The following is a 15,305-nucleotide window of genomic DNA, read 5'->3' as shown; positions in this document are numbered from 1 at the left end:
TTATATCCACTGCAGAATGAAGGCTTCTCCGAATGATTTCCGACTTACCATATTGAAGATAAGAAAAAGGCATAGAACTTCCTTTTTCTTTACTTTGCAGGTTTCCTGAACATGTAGTATGGAGACTAAATCTGCATTACTCGCAATTTAACTGAAAAACTCGGTAGTGAATCATCAAGGGCACCTTGGTCATAGCTTCTCGATGTACGAAAAAGGGAGTGCATGCCCTACAACATTGATCCCTGTAACTGATAAAAAATCATCAAGCCCACCCAAAATGTATGTGGTTGAATGAAAAACAGGAGGGGGGGAGGGGGTGTGTCTATAGCACATGTTCAAATTACCGCAACACACGCAATTGTGACATAGTGTCTATCTACAGCGGTATGTTAAGTATGCTCGGAATGCACCGCAACTATTGCTGTAATGTGTGCATCCTCGCTGTATTAATCAGTGTGGAGTTGGCAAGAAAGTAAATTGTCTTTTTTAATTACCTGCAGCTGTTTTGCATCCCGATGACGAGAAGTTGCTGGAAGAAGATACTCTCACACCACAGGATTCTAAACGGTACTGTACGCACGTTTGTTTGGAATTTTACTCGGAGCAGAGCAATTCACATGAAGATAAAGTCTACGTTCAGTACATCCATCTTTTGTGTAGGGCCGTGTCACAGTGACAGTCGTGAGTTGTGATTCGTTGAAGTTATGATTCCTAGATTCCTTTAGGCTTACCAGTTATGACAATTATGATTGATTGAACCTTACCAACTTGTGCCTATCACTTGTGCAAGCTCGGTGCACCCTTGATGTGTTACAGCTGTTCGAGAAATGTGAAGCCGAACAACCTGTATAGAATTATGGGTACTGCACCACAGTACGTTCACGGAGAGTATAAACATATCTTTTTCTTTCTCATCCAGGTCAAGGCACCACAACTTGGTCGTCCCCTGGCTGAAGAAGACCGAGTACATTGCGACCGAGTTCAGTCGATACGGTCAGACGGGCGTCAACACTGAGACAAAGTGAGTGACGGTAAACGGGAGCAGCTGTACCTCTTGTGGCCAGTGCAACTGCGCTGGTGGCAGTTAGATTTGCTACACAGGCTCCCCCTAGGGAGCTGGAGCTGCGCTTCTGTTTTTCCATTCGCCGCTGGCGCCCTCAATCATAAAAAATTCAATAGTAAAATGCAGTTGGCAGTGTTAGCGCCGCCGCTGCACCACTGTTCAGCGATTTCTCGGATAACCAACATCCAGACGACGTGCTTCCAAAATTTGTCTCACTTGTGTTTCCATATTGGCGATGAGCTCTTTCGTGTTAGCCGACCAAAGCCAAACCACTACTTCCTGCTCGCAGGGTCGGCTACAACGTCAAGAAGCTGTTCAAGGAGGAAGACTTATACATGGACTAGGGAGAGCCAAATCAACGCCATCAACAAGACCTTTGAAGAAGCTCAAAAACCAGTACGTCTTTTTTTTTTTTTTTTCACTTGAACAACTCTGTTGCATTTTTATGAAGACATTACCCAACCTGCATGTTCACCTCACTACCCGTGTTTCTGTAGATGGTGTTGAAATCCATGCTTCGATGATGGCATGCTGAGACTTGCACAATCTGATCTCAAAGACTGTCTCCACTAGCATCATATGCCAAAGCTTATTATTGCTGGAGTGCATACCTCCAATGAGATTTTCATTTCGAATGCCTTGATTTACTTTTTATTTATACAGATTTTTAGCCGAGTCCATGCATCGCAGGATGTACAGTACTCACGAATTGAAACATGACATTGTTTTTTTAGTATAACAACTATGAGCAATTGCTCGTGATAACCGCATCATGTCACTGTAACATTGGCTCAGATGTAAGCGTTCCAGTCAAAATTACACCAATATTGCACAAACTGTAGACGCTGGAAACGAAATTATGTGCATTACTTTTCATGGCCAATGTACCATTGGTATTAGCTAACCAAAAGTTGGTTAACTAGTTGGGCTCAATGGTTAGTTGCAAAGAAACCCTACCTTTAACTCGTGTCTATGTGTTTGTTCACAGGTTGGTTATCTTAACCAACTTATGCTATTTATCCGCACTGTGGAGTACTTTGACTTAAAGGGGTACTGACACCTTTTTTCGAAGGCGAGTTTACTCTGCCATACATATCTCCTGTATGCAGAGACGGTTCTGAGCAAGTATGAAGCTCAGCAAATGCTGATAAGATATTTTAATTTGATATTAAAGTCATTTTTTCCATGGCGCACCTACTGACATCGACACTAGCTTGACGTCAGGCTACAGTACAAATTCTGGTGACTTCACGCAGCAGTCTGGCTTGTTGTAATGACGTTAGGTACCGAAACTTCCAAGATGGCCGCTTACACGACATCAAAACTTCCAAAATGGCCACTTGTGCGTGGAAACGTCACTATATATTGTGCGAGCACGTGACGAGAAGCTCATACCGTGTTGTGACGTCAGGGTACAGTAGGAACCGAAACTAGCTTTTAAAAACATACTGTAATTACTTTTTCAGGGCGCACTCGCGCTTAGCACCACCTTTTCTAGGCTCTTGAGGGCTTGACCTTTCATTTGACGCAAGAAAACGACAACTGAAAATATTCGTGTCAGTACCCCTTTAATCTAACTTTGCTCAACTTGTTGTTCAAACTTATCCATCGTGTAACACCAACTCAATGACTTTTTTTTTTACCCGCTTGCCTTTCTTCTAGATTGAAGGCCATTACAGCAAGCCCAATGTTCGGCCTGTGGAGGTGCTACCGCTGTTCCCCGACTCGGACGTGAGTTGGGTTATGTGCACGCGATTGTGATAGTCTGTGTCTGATAACCAGGTGTGCCCAGCAGTGCACCAAGCATGATTTCGCATATATTGTTACACTTATACCGTGCAACAAGCGATGCAGCGAATAATTGCAGGTGTGACTTTTTAAGAGTTATGTAGGCGTGTGCGGGGTTCTCCAGTCGGGGGCTAAAGTTTCTGGGCAGCAACCCCTCACCCTCTTCCGAGTCCTCTTCCATTGAGGCCTCTACCATCAGAAAGCAGTGCAAAAACAAGTTATTACCCCCCCCCCTCCTTTTGCGCACGCCTATGAAGAGTTAGAACAATGGCAGTATGGATTAAAGAGCTAATGCATGTATCTGATATTTTCTTTCTGGTTGAGATTACGAGAGAAAGTGGAATTGGGCTTGCCACGAATGTTTACAGCAGACAACTGGTAGAGCGTATGCCAAGAAAAAAACAAACAAAAATGGCTGAAATGACAGATGATTAGGTATTTTGACGAGATTTAAAAATTTGGGGCGTAAAATAAAATTAACCAGTGTAGATCACTAAAAGAGGGCAAAAATAGCCCGGCAGTAGGTATAGAATAGCCGAATTATGATAACAGAACTGGATAACATGAGTGGTCCTCTTGAAGATGAATGAATGCAAGTTTTTCTGTGGCGTTGCTAAAAGAAATGTTCATGAAGATTCATATATGTTAACTTTTACTTCTGAGTCGGTTTTTTAAAACTGTGCCCCTTGACCTGAAATAAATGTTGTCTGCCCACTTTTTTTTAAAATCTTTTTTGAATGCTTCTTGAGGACATATTTCTCTATTGACGCGTTAGTATTTTACTTGAATGGTAACATCACTGGCCTATTATGGCTAGCACTGGTTAACTGTTAATGTTGGGCAGCAGTTGACTGTCAAGGTAATTGATGGTTATTAGGCTAATGTTGGGAAACAGTTGACTGTCAAGGTAATTGAATGGTATTTTGCTAATGTTGGGTAACAGTGGACTATTTAAGATACTTGAAGGTTATTAGGCTATTGTTGGGTAACAGTTGACTGTCAAGGTAATTGAACGGTATTAGGCTAATGTTGGGTAACAGTTGACTATCAAGGTAATTGAAGGTTATTAAGCTCATGTTGGGCAACAGTAGACTATTGAAGTAGTTGAAAGTTATTAGAGGTAATTAAAGATGGCACTAACACATTTCCCTTACATTTCGCACTAGGTTGCCACTGAATTTCTTTTTCTTTCTTTTGCTCTAGTTATGGAAATACCCATTTGCACAAGTCATGTTTGACTCTGACCCTGCACCCATCACGCAATTGGAAGAAATGTCTCAGGCTATGATCAGGTAAGGGAGCCTGTTCCTGTGGAACTTTCCAAACATAATTCGGCAGTTTCTTGTGCTGTCTTATTGTGTGCGTACTTATCTCACATATTACTGATACTTGAAATGTACCCCCGGTCCGCTTGTTCTCAAGTTTTGTTTCAATGTATTTGTTATTTCTGCATGCCATGCTGTTTACCTCTGCTAATTGCCCACCTATTTTGTGTATAATCCCATTTGTACAGATTGCTATGTTACATGGTAAGATAACCTATGAATGTGTCCTTCTTGCTGTTATTCCCGATACGATTGACAATATTAACAAATAAGTACTAAATACGTAAATAATTATTTTATGCGGAATTACTCTATGCTGGAATTATTCTAGAACTACGCATTGCTGCCGAAACACAGCGGTAATGTTGCATAAGGGTACATTCGTGAAATGAATGTTTTATAATAAGGAACTGCTCTATATTGCTGGTGGTAGATTTCTTAAACGTAGAGTACTCGCAGATTGAAACGCGAAAATTTAGGGCTAAGTAATGCACATACTTTTGTTTCCAGCGTCTGCAGTTCGTGTCATATCAGCGTAATTTTGACTCGAACACTACATCAGAGCTAACACTACCGTATACACACATGTAAAGGGCCGCACTTTTTTTCCCGCATGTGAAATTTTTGTTGAATTTTCGATCCACGTATGGAAAAACCTATTTAATCGTGCCTAACTGTGGAATATCTGGCGTATAGGCAGTCCTCAAAATGAACGGCGGCACAAAAGAGAAACGCGACAAGATCTCCCAGATAGTGGCACGCGCCTGAAGCTCACAGATAGCGCCGCGTGACGAAGCCGCAGGACAGCTATTGCCATCTGGTGGCTCCCGCGAAATGCGCCGTACGCAAGACGCAATGACGCTGTCGTTTGCTAGTGAAATCTTTTTTTCTTCAAAATTTTGACTGCCATGTTGGGGGGAGCAGCCACAAACGCGGCCCTTAGTCGAGTGTATATGGTACCTTTAGCAGCCAGAGTTGCAGCGACATTACACAGTTATCACGAGAAATTTCTTATAGCAGTCGAGACTTAAAAAAAATGAAGTTGCGTTTGAATATGCGAGTACTGTAGGCATGTTGTTTCACACTCAGTGCCGTGTCAGTCATTATGGCAGCATAAATTCGGTTGTGTCAAGTTAAATCTCTGTGATACATGATACATCTCGCAGAATATTTTCCACCGTAGACTACATCACGTCGTATTAACCCTTTGAGGGTCGAATTTTTGCGCGAAATCCAGTCCAAAAATGTGTAATTTTTTTATTGCTGCATTAAATTCTTCAGATGATTTTATTTAAGAGAAAAATTGTCTAAAATTTTTTTTCGTGACCGTAAAGTGACAAAAAAATCATTTTTGTTGTTACATACATATGGTTTATTCGTAGTAATATCAAGCAAAAATCCTGAAAAAAAAAGCTTAACCTTTTTTTAAAAATAAAAATTATGCATTGTATTAAACGTAGCTCACAGACATACAAAAATAAGCGCACCAGAGTACTTTTCCGGTTAAAAATGCTCGGGCTCTAACACAAAACTTTTCAGCGTGTGATAGTCATTGAAGCATGGCTCGCCGCGCACGCTTTTCAGATGTCGCTCCGTGATCGTCATCGGAGTCTAAACTCGTCAAAAAACCCTCGTCTGACAAACTGAAATCCAATTAATCAGATTCTGATTCGGCACTTGGGGAATAGTCCGCATCGGAAGAATCGCTGCTCGACTCACTGGCAGCAGAGCAACCGGCGCGCGCTTCCATAGAGTAAGCGAACTGCGTCAGTGAGCGCACGGAAGGAAACTCTATGGTTGTGCGCCCGTCCGGAAAGCAAAACGAGCAAAAACTCTACAGTAATCCTTCGCCTTATCGCCAACAAGACGTAGGTAGCTTTTCCGAGACCCCAAAAACAGGAAACGCAATCACGGCGGCGTCGTTTGTGTAATTTAGCGCCGCACGGAAAGAGATGTAATCGCACCCCGGGGTGCGATAAACGAGAGAGTAACAAGCGGTCACTCTTTGAGAGATTAGAAACCAAACAGCCATCAGCTTTGCGGGCGCAAGAAGCGAAAACCACCCGAAGGACGAAATCGAAACCAGCCGCACCGCGTGCGCGCGTTCCGATGCGCAACTGAACGCCGCCGCGCCGCTTTGGAAAGCAAAGAAAAAAAAAAGAAAGACGGAGAGACATCGGCGCATTGAAATAGAATTGCACGTATTCCCGAAGCGTGGCAGCACATTCCAAGCAAGAGAAATGATCGAAGAAGGCGCGCGTTTGAAACCAACCACTCCGCGGGCGCGCTCGGTTGCGCAAGCGATTGCCGGCGCGCCGTTTTGCGAAGCATAAAAAAAGCAACAACGGAGAAACTTCTGCGCATGAAAAAAATTCCACGTATTCCCGAAGGGTGGCAGCACATGCAAAGCAAGAGAAATGATCGAAAAAGGCGCGCGTTTTAAAAATAAACGCTATGCCGTACATGTACGACGAAAACCCTTTGGTACCAGGAAGCTTCTGCCGTACATGTACGGCGAAAACCCTCAAGGGGTTAAACAGACTTTGCCCAGCCTGTAAAACAACCAATCTGCAGCATGCGTACAACGCGAGGCATTCATCAGGGCAAGCATGACAGCGTAGCCAAACATGTCGCAGATGGCGCTATTGCATACACAATGTGGAAGTGCACTAGAGCAAATAGTCTATGTAAACGCAGCAGTTTGCTATAATTGTGCAAGTGCGCTGAAGCATATTGGCTTTTATGCCGTTTCAAAAGTGTAATTTCTTGGAAACTTAGGAAAATGAAGATGTAATAAACGAAGCCGCAAGAATGTCTGAAGGCACTGGTTACATACTACCGATCATTTCCATAATAAGTGGATGACTGCAGTGTCGTGGTCCTTTTCAGTAATTTTAACAGTAAACTGTGAATGGGGTGGAAGCCATAGCTGCTGATTGCGACGTGTTCGCTGAAGGGTCGTACAGGGTCAGTTTCTGACAATACCTGCACCTGCCTAAATGACGTTTAGATTCTTGATCAATAGTAATCCACGTAATGCAGATAGATCTCTGCAGAGAGATCTCTAGGCCTGGAGTTACCAGTGTTTCCAGACACTATTTTCACAGTGTGCTGAACATATTCAAGCGAAGCTTGTCGCGAGTTACAGATTGCAGTGGCGGCAGCATTGTTCGCGAAAAACCCAGTGCCAGTGTGTGTACAGAAATGCGGCCCTCGATGTTGCGCCGATCACATGCATATTTTTATGCGCCATTTTCCTATAATCGGTGCTCCCTCTATTGTGGACTTGTCGGCGATCAGCTGTTCCTGATATTTCAACCTAATCTTCTTGTCATTTCACATTGCCATGTTACATTGTTGCTTGGATATGGACATGTGACCGTCGTTGTCTGTAGCAGCTGAAGTATGCCACCGCTAAGCACGTGGACGAAGGTCGAATTCGCGGCATGGAGGGAGCATTGTGCAATGCAATAGAAATAAAGAACTGTAGTAGGTCAGGGACGCACATGCCAAGCTTTGCTTGCCCTCCATTTTCCTGGTAGGGGAAGGGCCCCGGAATTTTCCTTTACGATGTGTTGCTTTGCAGAGGTGTGATGGACGAGAGCGGAGAGCAGTTTGTCGCCTACTTCCTCCCGACCGAAGACACCATCAAGAAACGGAAAAGGGATGCCGAAGAGGGCATGGATTACATGGACGACGACGAGTGAGTTTAAAATACCTCTAGCAGTCTTAATCAGTTGGTGCTAACTTTTCACTTTGCATGAACAATGTTGCAGTAAATCTGGTGCTCTTACGTAAGTACTCAGGCTTGAACCTAAGCCGATATATTTATTTCATAGATACTGCAATCTCAAAGAAATTATATAGCAGGTGTGAACAAAAGAGCATGGTTTGCTAAAGAAGGCACAATAATGTACACACTAAAAAATATGTGAAGCAAAAAACAAAGTGCATAAAGGTAAAATGATAAAAATAAGGACACGAACAGGTGCGTAAATATGCGTATCTCAAAATACGTGCTACAGCATCAGAGACACTACATCAGGTGACACAACACATCAAACCAGTTTTGATAGGCTCCATATTTCACCATGTTGGCCACTGTCATGCATTGGGCAACCTTATCCAATGCCTGACCAGTTCATTATGTCGGATTGATATACAGCCAAATCCCGCTACAACGAAATTGACGGGACGCGCGAGAAAGTTCGTTGTCGCGGAATTTCATTGCAGCGAAATTTCAGCTATAGACCACAAAAGTTAGGAAGATCTGATGATCATGACTCGTCCTTTGGTCCCGGCAAGCGCATGCATTGTCCTTTGCATTTAACTCTCGCTAACTTGGACGTATACTTGGCTGCACACCGAGTGAATGTATTTTCTTGCGTATAACACGCACGAAATATACAGAAAATTTAGCGCTAAACTCGGGGGTGCGGGTTATACGCAAATTTCGGTGCGCAAGTTGGCTTCACGGTAATGCAAGGAAGGCGGCTTTGCGTCAATACGCGAGTTATACACGTGGGATATACACAAGCAAATACTATATGCAGGCTACCCTCGAAGCGTGCCGAGCGTGTAGCACCGCGAAGGAGTGTGCCAAAGTTCGCTAGAGGCTAAGTGAAAACGAAGTGCTGAAGCTCCGCACTACCAGTCATAAGCGAGCGAAAGGAAGGCCGAAACGCTTCGTGCCGTTTTACGACTTTATTGCCTTTAATCTTTCTTCCGGTGTGTTAGCTGTGTACTTGAGCATATTCGCTATCGATGATCGCGACGATAGCGACCGCGGTTTTCTGCACAGCGGCTGTGGCAAACGGTAGTTCCGTTTTCAATCTGTGTGCGCTGGCCGTGCGCGTGCCTTCAGAACTGCGTCGTTGCCATCTGTGATCACGTCTACCGCGGTTTTGACCGCAGCATTGCTTTGAGTCAGTGCGCGTACGTTGGATGCACGCGTACTTTTGTGGTCGCCCATGATTGCGTCGACACGACCGCATTTGTGTTCGCAGCGGTTCCGGCAGAATGTAGCTACGCTTGGACTAGGTGCGCGCTGGCTGCGCGTGTGCCTTCAAAACGCCGTAGATGTCATTCACGATCGCAGGGCTTGTGACGATGAGCAGTAGTTTTGTTTTGAGTGCTGCGTCAAAACAATGGCGGGAGTTCTTGAAGAGTGATGGCAGCATCATGGCGGATGGACGATCGGTCGCCGAGCATCTCAGTGGCGAATAAGTTACCTGGATGTGCTTGTGGTGGCAGAAAGAATGTCTCCGATGAAAACACGGGTCTTGCGATGCAGCCGCACTGCTCTGGTAACGAGAAATGGTCGAGTTTCTAGCGGAATTTTGCGGCAATCCTAGGCAAGCTCCTTTTCCTTACGTGGTGGCACTTGGGAAAACTTCGTTGAAGCGGAAAATACCCAGAAAAAAATCACAGCATATCCACGGAGTGAATGATGATGAGTGGGCGAAGCTGCGGAGGTTCAACCGTGAATCTTCTGTGAATTCTGCCCAGTACATCATCACCGACGTGAGATCGGGCGCGTTTATACTAAAGGTTCGATGACTTATGACGACTTGCAGCCGCACGGCTCTGGTAACGAGAAATGGTCGAGTTTCTAGCGGAATTTCGCAGCAATCCTAGGCAAGCTCCTTTTACTTATGTGGTGGCACTTGTGAAAACTTCGTTGAAGCGGAAATACCCAGAAAAAGTATTTGTTGTGATGAGACATTTTTCGTATTGTTTTCTATAGGCGGCTGACAGGGAATCGAAAATTATTCGTTGTGGCGGAAATTTCGTTGTAGCGGTATTCGTTATAGCGGGATTCGGCTGCAGTAGTACGTAGCGTCGATGTTCATACTACTTCCAGAGTTGTTTAAAAATGTTAAGTCCCTCACGTATGAACAATCGTTCTAATTTCTCATTTAAAAACACGCTGCAGCAACCCAACCAGTAACTCGTAAGTACTCAGGCTTGCATCTAATGCCCGACTGTTCTGGGAAAACGTGCGCCGCAAATGTCTGCACTTAAACGCCGCAGTACTTACAGCTTTCGTTTAGTAAAACTGATTCATACCTTCTCATATTCTACAAACAATGTTGAAAGGAGCACTGACACAAAAATTTTGCATCTTGTTTTTTCTGTTGCAATAAGTAGCTAACGACCCGCCTATCACGGCTGGAAAGCTAGTTTGCTCGAGCGCTCAACGGTTAATTATTTGGAGACTTTTATGGCGCCCTGTCGCAGTTTCGGTTTCAGAGAGCGCCGAGTTAGGTGGGAGCCAGAGTGGTTTTCATGTAAACATATCTGGCTACGTGAGCACACAAAACTGCGTGCACATGAACACCTCGTTGACAGCTCTTTTCAACAATGGCTTCCTGGGCACCGCTATAATCCCCTCTGAAACGTTCATGCAACTTTGACTACCATTATGATTAGGCTAGGCATTCAGCTTTAGGCTTCTGCTCATTAATCTGCTGCTCTTTTGTACCTAATAAGCAAACTAATACACAAATGCAGTCAAATGTCCTTGTAATGAAGTCCTGGGGACCTTCACAACACTTTGTTTAAAGGTTACATTGTTGGTAAAGGTCACGCAATGTTAAGCTTGAAAAATAGCCTGTTTGTATGAAATTCTTTGTTGTACGTCTGTTCGTTGTAGGGGCATTCATTTGTACATTCGTAGCCAATAAATGTCGTCACTTTTCATGTAGCTTGGAGCACTGCTGTGTGTAGTCAGCATAAGTTCAAACGTGAATACAAGTGCATTAGAGTGGCATTAGAATACAATTTCAATACCACTCTAATACAGTATTCCATTTGCATTTTTGACCTGTGCTTGTAAGAGAGACATCAATTCAGATTGCAAATTGCATGCTTAGGAATGCCCCATGTTTAGGAAACAGCCACCCCGTTATGACATGTGGTGCTTCCGCGTACTCATGTGTAATGTGTTCTGAGGCGTTATTTTCAGTTCAAGGTTTAAATTTATGCTTATGGTACATCCTGGTGTCTTAATCAGGTCTATTTCAAGTGTAAATTTGATATTACAGATGCCTCGGATATTCTAGTGTTGCCTTATGCCATCATATTTTGTAGTAATCCGTCATACATTTTCTTTTTTCACTTTCTAACTTGAACAATATTGCTGTGAACATATCCATTTACATTCAAGCCATTCATTCATTCAACTATAGTGTTTTGGTACTGCTAATGGCAGCATCTACTAAAAACAAAATTGGTAGGGTTATTCACTGCAATCTTTTTTAAGCATTCTGTAAACATAAGGGTACCTTGTCTGAGAACAGCTCTTCACGTGTGCTTACAGGTACGAGTACCGCATGGCTCGCGAGTACAACTGGAACGTGAAGAACAAGGCGTCCAAAGGCTACGAAGAAAACTATTTCTTCGTCTTCCGAGATGACGGAGTGTACTACAATGAGCTTGAAACGAGGTAACGGTGTTTTCCATTTGAAAGTGGCTGTGACGTTGTGTTTCTTCGTAACGTTAGACGTGTTATCCTGAAAGGCCTACAAATATGGACGATTTCAGTATCGCTGGCCATAGTAACTTGTTCTGTGTCCAAACTGTGCATGCACCTATAAGAAAAGAGACTGCACGTTTAAAAATGCTATAATTGGCTAAATTAGGAATTGCATTTTCAAGTGAGTGATCTAATGATTTCTTTAACTTGCCACTCGTGCAGGAGCAACAATGTGCTTTTCATTTGTAATGAAGATGAGCACATCTGGAAGCATAAAAATTGTAGATTTGTCTATTTTATATAACATAAAATATTTTTGAGCGACTGGTACTTAAGGAAAAACAAAGGAGTGTTATTGCAACTAACAGAGTGTTGAGCTGGGCTAGTTGGTACATTGTAAAATGAATAAAAATCCAGTGGAAAACTTGAAAGACAAGAAAACGATGGGACTGGCTGCTAGTTCCGTCGCCATCTAGTCCCGTTGTTTTCTTTCGGAATTTTATACGTTGTATTGTAACTGAGAATGGAAGTATTCTGGGTGACCTCGTAATGCATTAAAATAAACGAATGTTTGAAACATAATATGAGAACAGGAAAGCGGGAACTTGCGCGGTGTTGCAGAATAGGGCTTTGAAGAACTTCATTGCAAACGAGAACGATTGACTTATGAGCGAGCGTGCATGCAAATAAAAGCATTGGAAGACTAAGTGGCAACACGTTTTAAAGAGCGTCATCAAATGGGAAGTCTATGTACCACACGCGATGAGCAATGTTTCATTGCATTTCAGAGTGCGGCTGACGAAGCGTCGTCTCAAACCTGGCGTCCAGCCGAACAATTCGAAGTTGGTGGTGCGACACCGACCGCTCAACGAGATGGAGCACAAGACACAGGTAAGCATACTTGCTCTGTATATATATATAATTTTAACTCCGTCATTTTCAGCTGCTTATGCTTAATATCCCCTTCAGGCGCAAATTATGATGCACTGTCTGCAAATGTGTCAAATTTGCATGGCATAATTCCAAGGCACTTAGTATTCCAAGAAAGAGAATGAAGAAGTGTGTTGTTTTGTCTGAGTTTCAGTAATTAATGTTAATTAGCATGTACTTCAATATCTAATTATTCTGAAACCAGTCAGCTTCAATCCTTGCATAAAAAGAATCAAATATTAGGCCCAAAATGCATGCACAGTTTGTTTTTTGGTTGCATTCGGTTCGAGCAAAGAAAAAAAATACTCTTGATGTTGATCCTGGAATGCGGCATGTCGAACGATCGTCAAACATGGTAGTGTCTCCAGCAAAGTGATCCTCTGCAGCAATACGCATCACAATGAAGTTTAATGACTGCTAGTTGTCCACTCGGGAAGCCTGCACGAATGTGTACACTGAGTTTCAAGCCATTTGAAGAAACACACGGTGCTCGACGCACCTCCGAAGTTGATGTGTACAATTGCACAGACCGCCGCTGAAGGGGATAGTATATAAGATGCAGAAATTCTTAACACTCGCTGTTGCTCTGTCATTCTGTTCAGCTGGACTTACACGACAAAAGATAGATAGAATTGGTGCATGGTAGTGTAAATTCAAGCAGCCAATGCCTAAGCTTGATCCAACTTGACCAATAGAGATGGTCCAGGCAGGGCTGCATGTGTTCAGGCTACTGCGTAACAGCTGGGTTGGTAATGGCGGGATTCAAACTTACGCTTTCTGTCAGACTGTTCACAGTCTACATACAGCTGTACCAAATTGATGTTGCTTGCACCAAGCTCTTCAATTGTAGACAAACCTAGGATGGTACAATGTGAATAAATGAAGGTGAGAAGGAACACAAAATCAGCATGGACTACTGGGAGCAAGTTGTGTTCTGGTACCTGCTCTAGTGCTGTCACCGTAACACTATCACAGCAGTGGCAGAATGGTGGAGCATTCGCTTACAACACGGGAGGTACCGGGTTCGATTCCCAGTGCTGAATGATAACCCACTGTTGTTTTCTAATGGTTAGAGGAGTACCCTGACCTGGCGCTTGGTGGTGTATCGTTACTAATCTCACAAGGTGGTCCCATAAAGATCTGTGAAGGTCTCTGGGCACACACCTCCTCCCACCATAGCGTTGGTGAATTGGTCGAAAATCTGCCACTGCTGTGGGCTGCAGGGAATTGCTGCTGCTGGGTACCTACCGGTGAAATTGGTACAAGTGCACTTCCAGCCAGTTGCTAGGAAAAAATGAAGTTTCAGGTCATTTGGGAGGACGGCCATCGTGCAGGAAGTTGATGGCATGGGACCTGTCCAACCTAGAAATGCGGTCACTTCTTTCTGTTTTGTGCGTGTCTTGCAGCTAACACAAGGAAACAGGATGCTCACTGCATTGAGTGGCTGGTTTTTGAGTGATTTCCGTGCCTTGATCTGTACTGTGCGCTGCTTTGCACATGCGTTGTGATGATCATTCACAAAGTCACCTCACCGTTGTGTCGTATTACAGCAAGCCAGGCTCACCCAGCTGGAGCAGCCTCAAGAAGAAGAAGAGGAAGCAGAGGAGGAAGAAGAGGAAGAGGAGGAGGAGGAAGAAGCAGAAGCGGAAGCCGAAAAGGAAGAGGAAGCTGCCGAGGAGAAAGGTGAGGCACTATCATGGTGAAAAGGGAACGAAATTGACCCTCGTTCCACCCGCATTCTCGCGTGAGCGTACTTTCGTTCAATTTTGCCATCATTATTTGATTATCCCCGCTCCATATGTACTACTTCACAGCGATTAAGCACCAACTGTTCGTTCAAAATGCCGCTACAAAACCTGTCCGAGCACAGAGTCATGTTGGGTGTTAAAGCCATCTTTTCCATGCCGCACTACCCGTGCAAGCCGGCACCACACCAGCTGTGCTGATGATATCATCCGCAGCACCTCTTGCCTCTTCATGTCTAGTTAATTCATCATCCACCGTGAAAAATGTGTCGTTGACTTCATTCTTTGCGTTGTGCTTACTTTTATTACTGAGCTTCATACACCCGTGTCACAAATCTTCAAAATGGGGTCCCATGCACCGTGCGTAAGAAGTCGCAGTTTTGCTCCAAATGCAAAAGCAATCGTAGCGATGTGTCAGACAGCTGTACAGAGCAAACAATTGCGTGCTAATTATGTCAGTGAGCATGTGCACACACGAACAGATTTCTCAAGATGACCAGTGTTCGCTTGTGTACGAGGATTTTATACCAGTTTTATTACATGTAATCCGACTTTCAAAAGCTTTTGTCTTTGTGGTCATTATGGCATTAGAATATTGTTTTCACACGTACGGCTTCACGCAGTGAACGATCGCGGATAATGTTATTTCCTATGACCATTTACTGCAGGCTCGGAAGCAGAGTCGGAGGCCGAGGAGGAAAAGTCCGAGGAGGAGAAATCCGAGGCGGAGAGCGAGGCGGAAGTGGAGAACGGAGAACAAAGCCCTGCCCGATCGAGGAAAAGGTCGGCTTCGTCGTCGTCGTCCGCGTCTTCGTCGAGCGAAGAGGAAGAAGAGGAGAAGAAACGCCGTGACGAAGAGGAGATCTTCGGCAGTGGGAGTGACAGTGACTGAGTGTGTGCTGGTGACGCTGCAACTTTTTTCTACCACGCTGTACATAATGCTTTTTCTGCTACCTCACCTTAATAAATAGTCTCCC

The 15,305-nt window shown here is 44.0% G+C and overlaps 1 protein-coding gene across 1 annotated transcript; it reads left to right on the top strand.

Annotated features, from left to right (window-relative positions):
• Positions 1-500: 500 nt before the first annotated feature.
• Positions 501-15,305, top strand: LOC119401705 (RNA polymerase II-associated factor 1 homolog; the record flags this gene model as incomplete). Its single annotated transcript, XM_037668633.2, is given in 11 exon segments — positions 501-567; positions 920-1,021; positions 1,353-1,404; positions 1,406-1,459; positions 2,726-2,794; positions 4,055-4,143; positions 7,763-7,879; positions 11,498-11,623; positions 12,442-12,544; positions 14,134-14,266; positions 14,997-15,305. Coding segments are annotated over 11 exon segments (1,136 nt in total), but the record flags the coding sequence as incomplete, so codon positions are not given.

This window comes from Rhipicephalus sanguineus, chromosome 8 (assembly GCF_013339695.2).
Source record: "Rhipicephalus sanguineus isolate Rsan-2018 chromosome 8, BIME_Rsan_1.4, whole genome shotgun sequence".
Classification (NCBI taxonomy): domain Eukaryota; kingdom Metazoa; phylum Arthropoda; class Arachnida; order Ixodida; family Ixodidae; genus Rhipicephalus; species Rhipicephalus sanguineus.
This window is presented reverse-complemented; position numbering and strand designations above follow the sequence as displayed.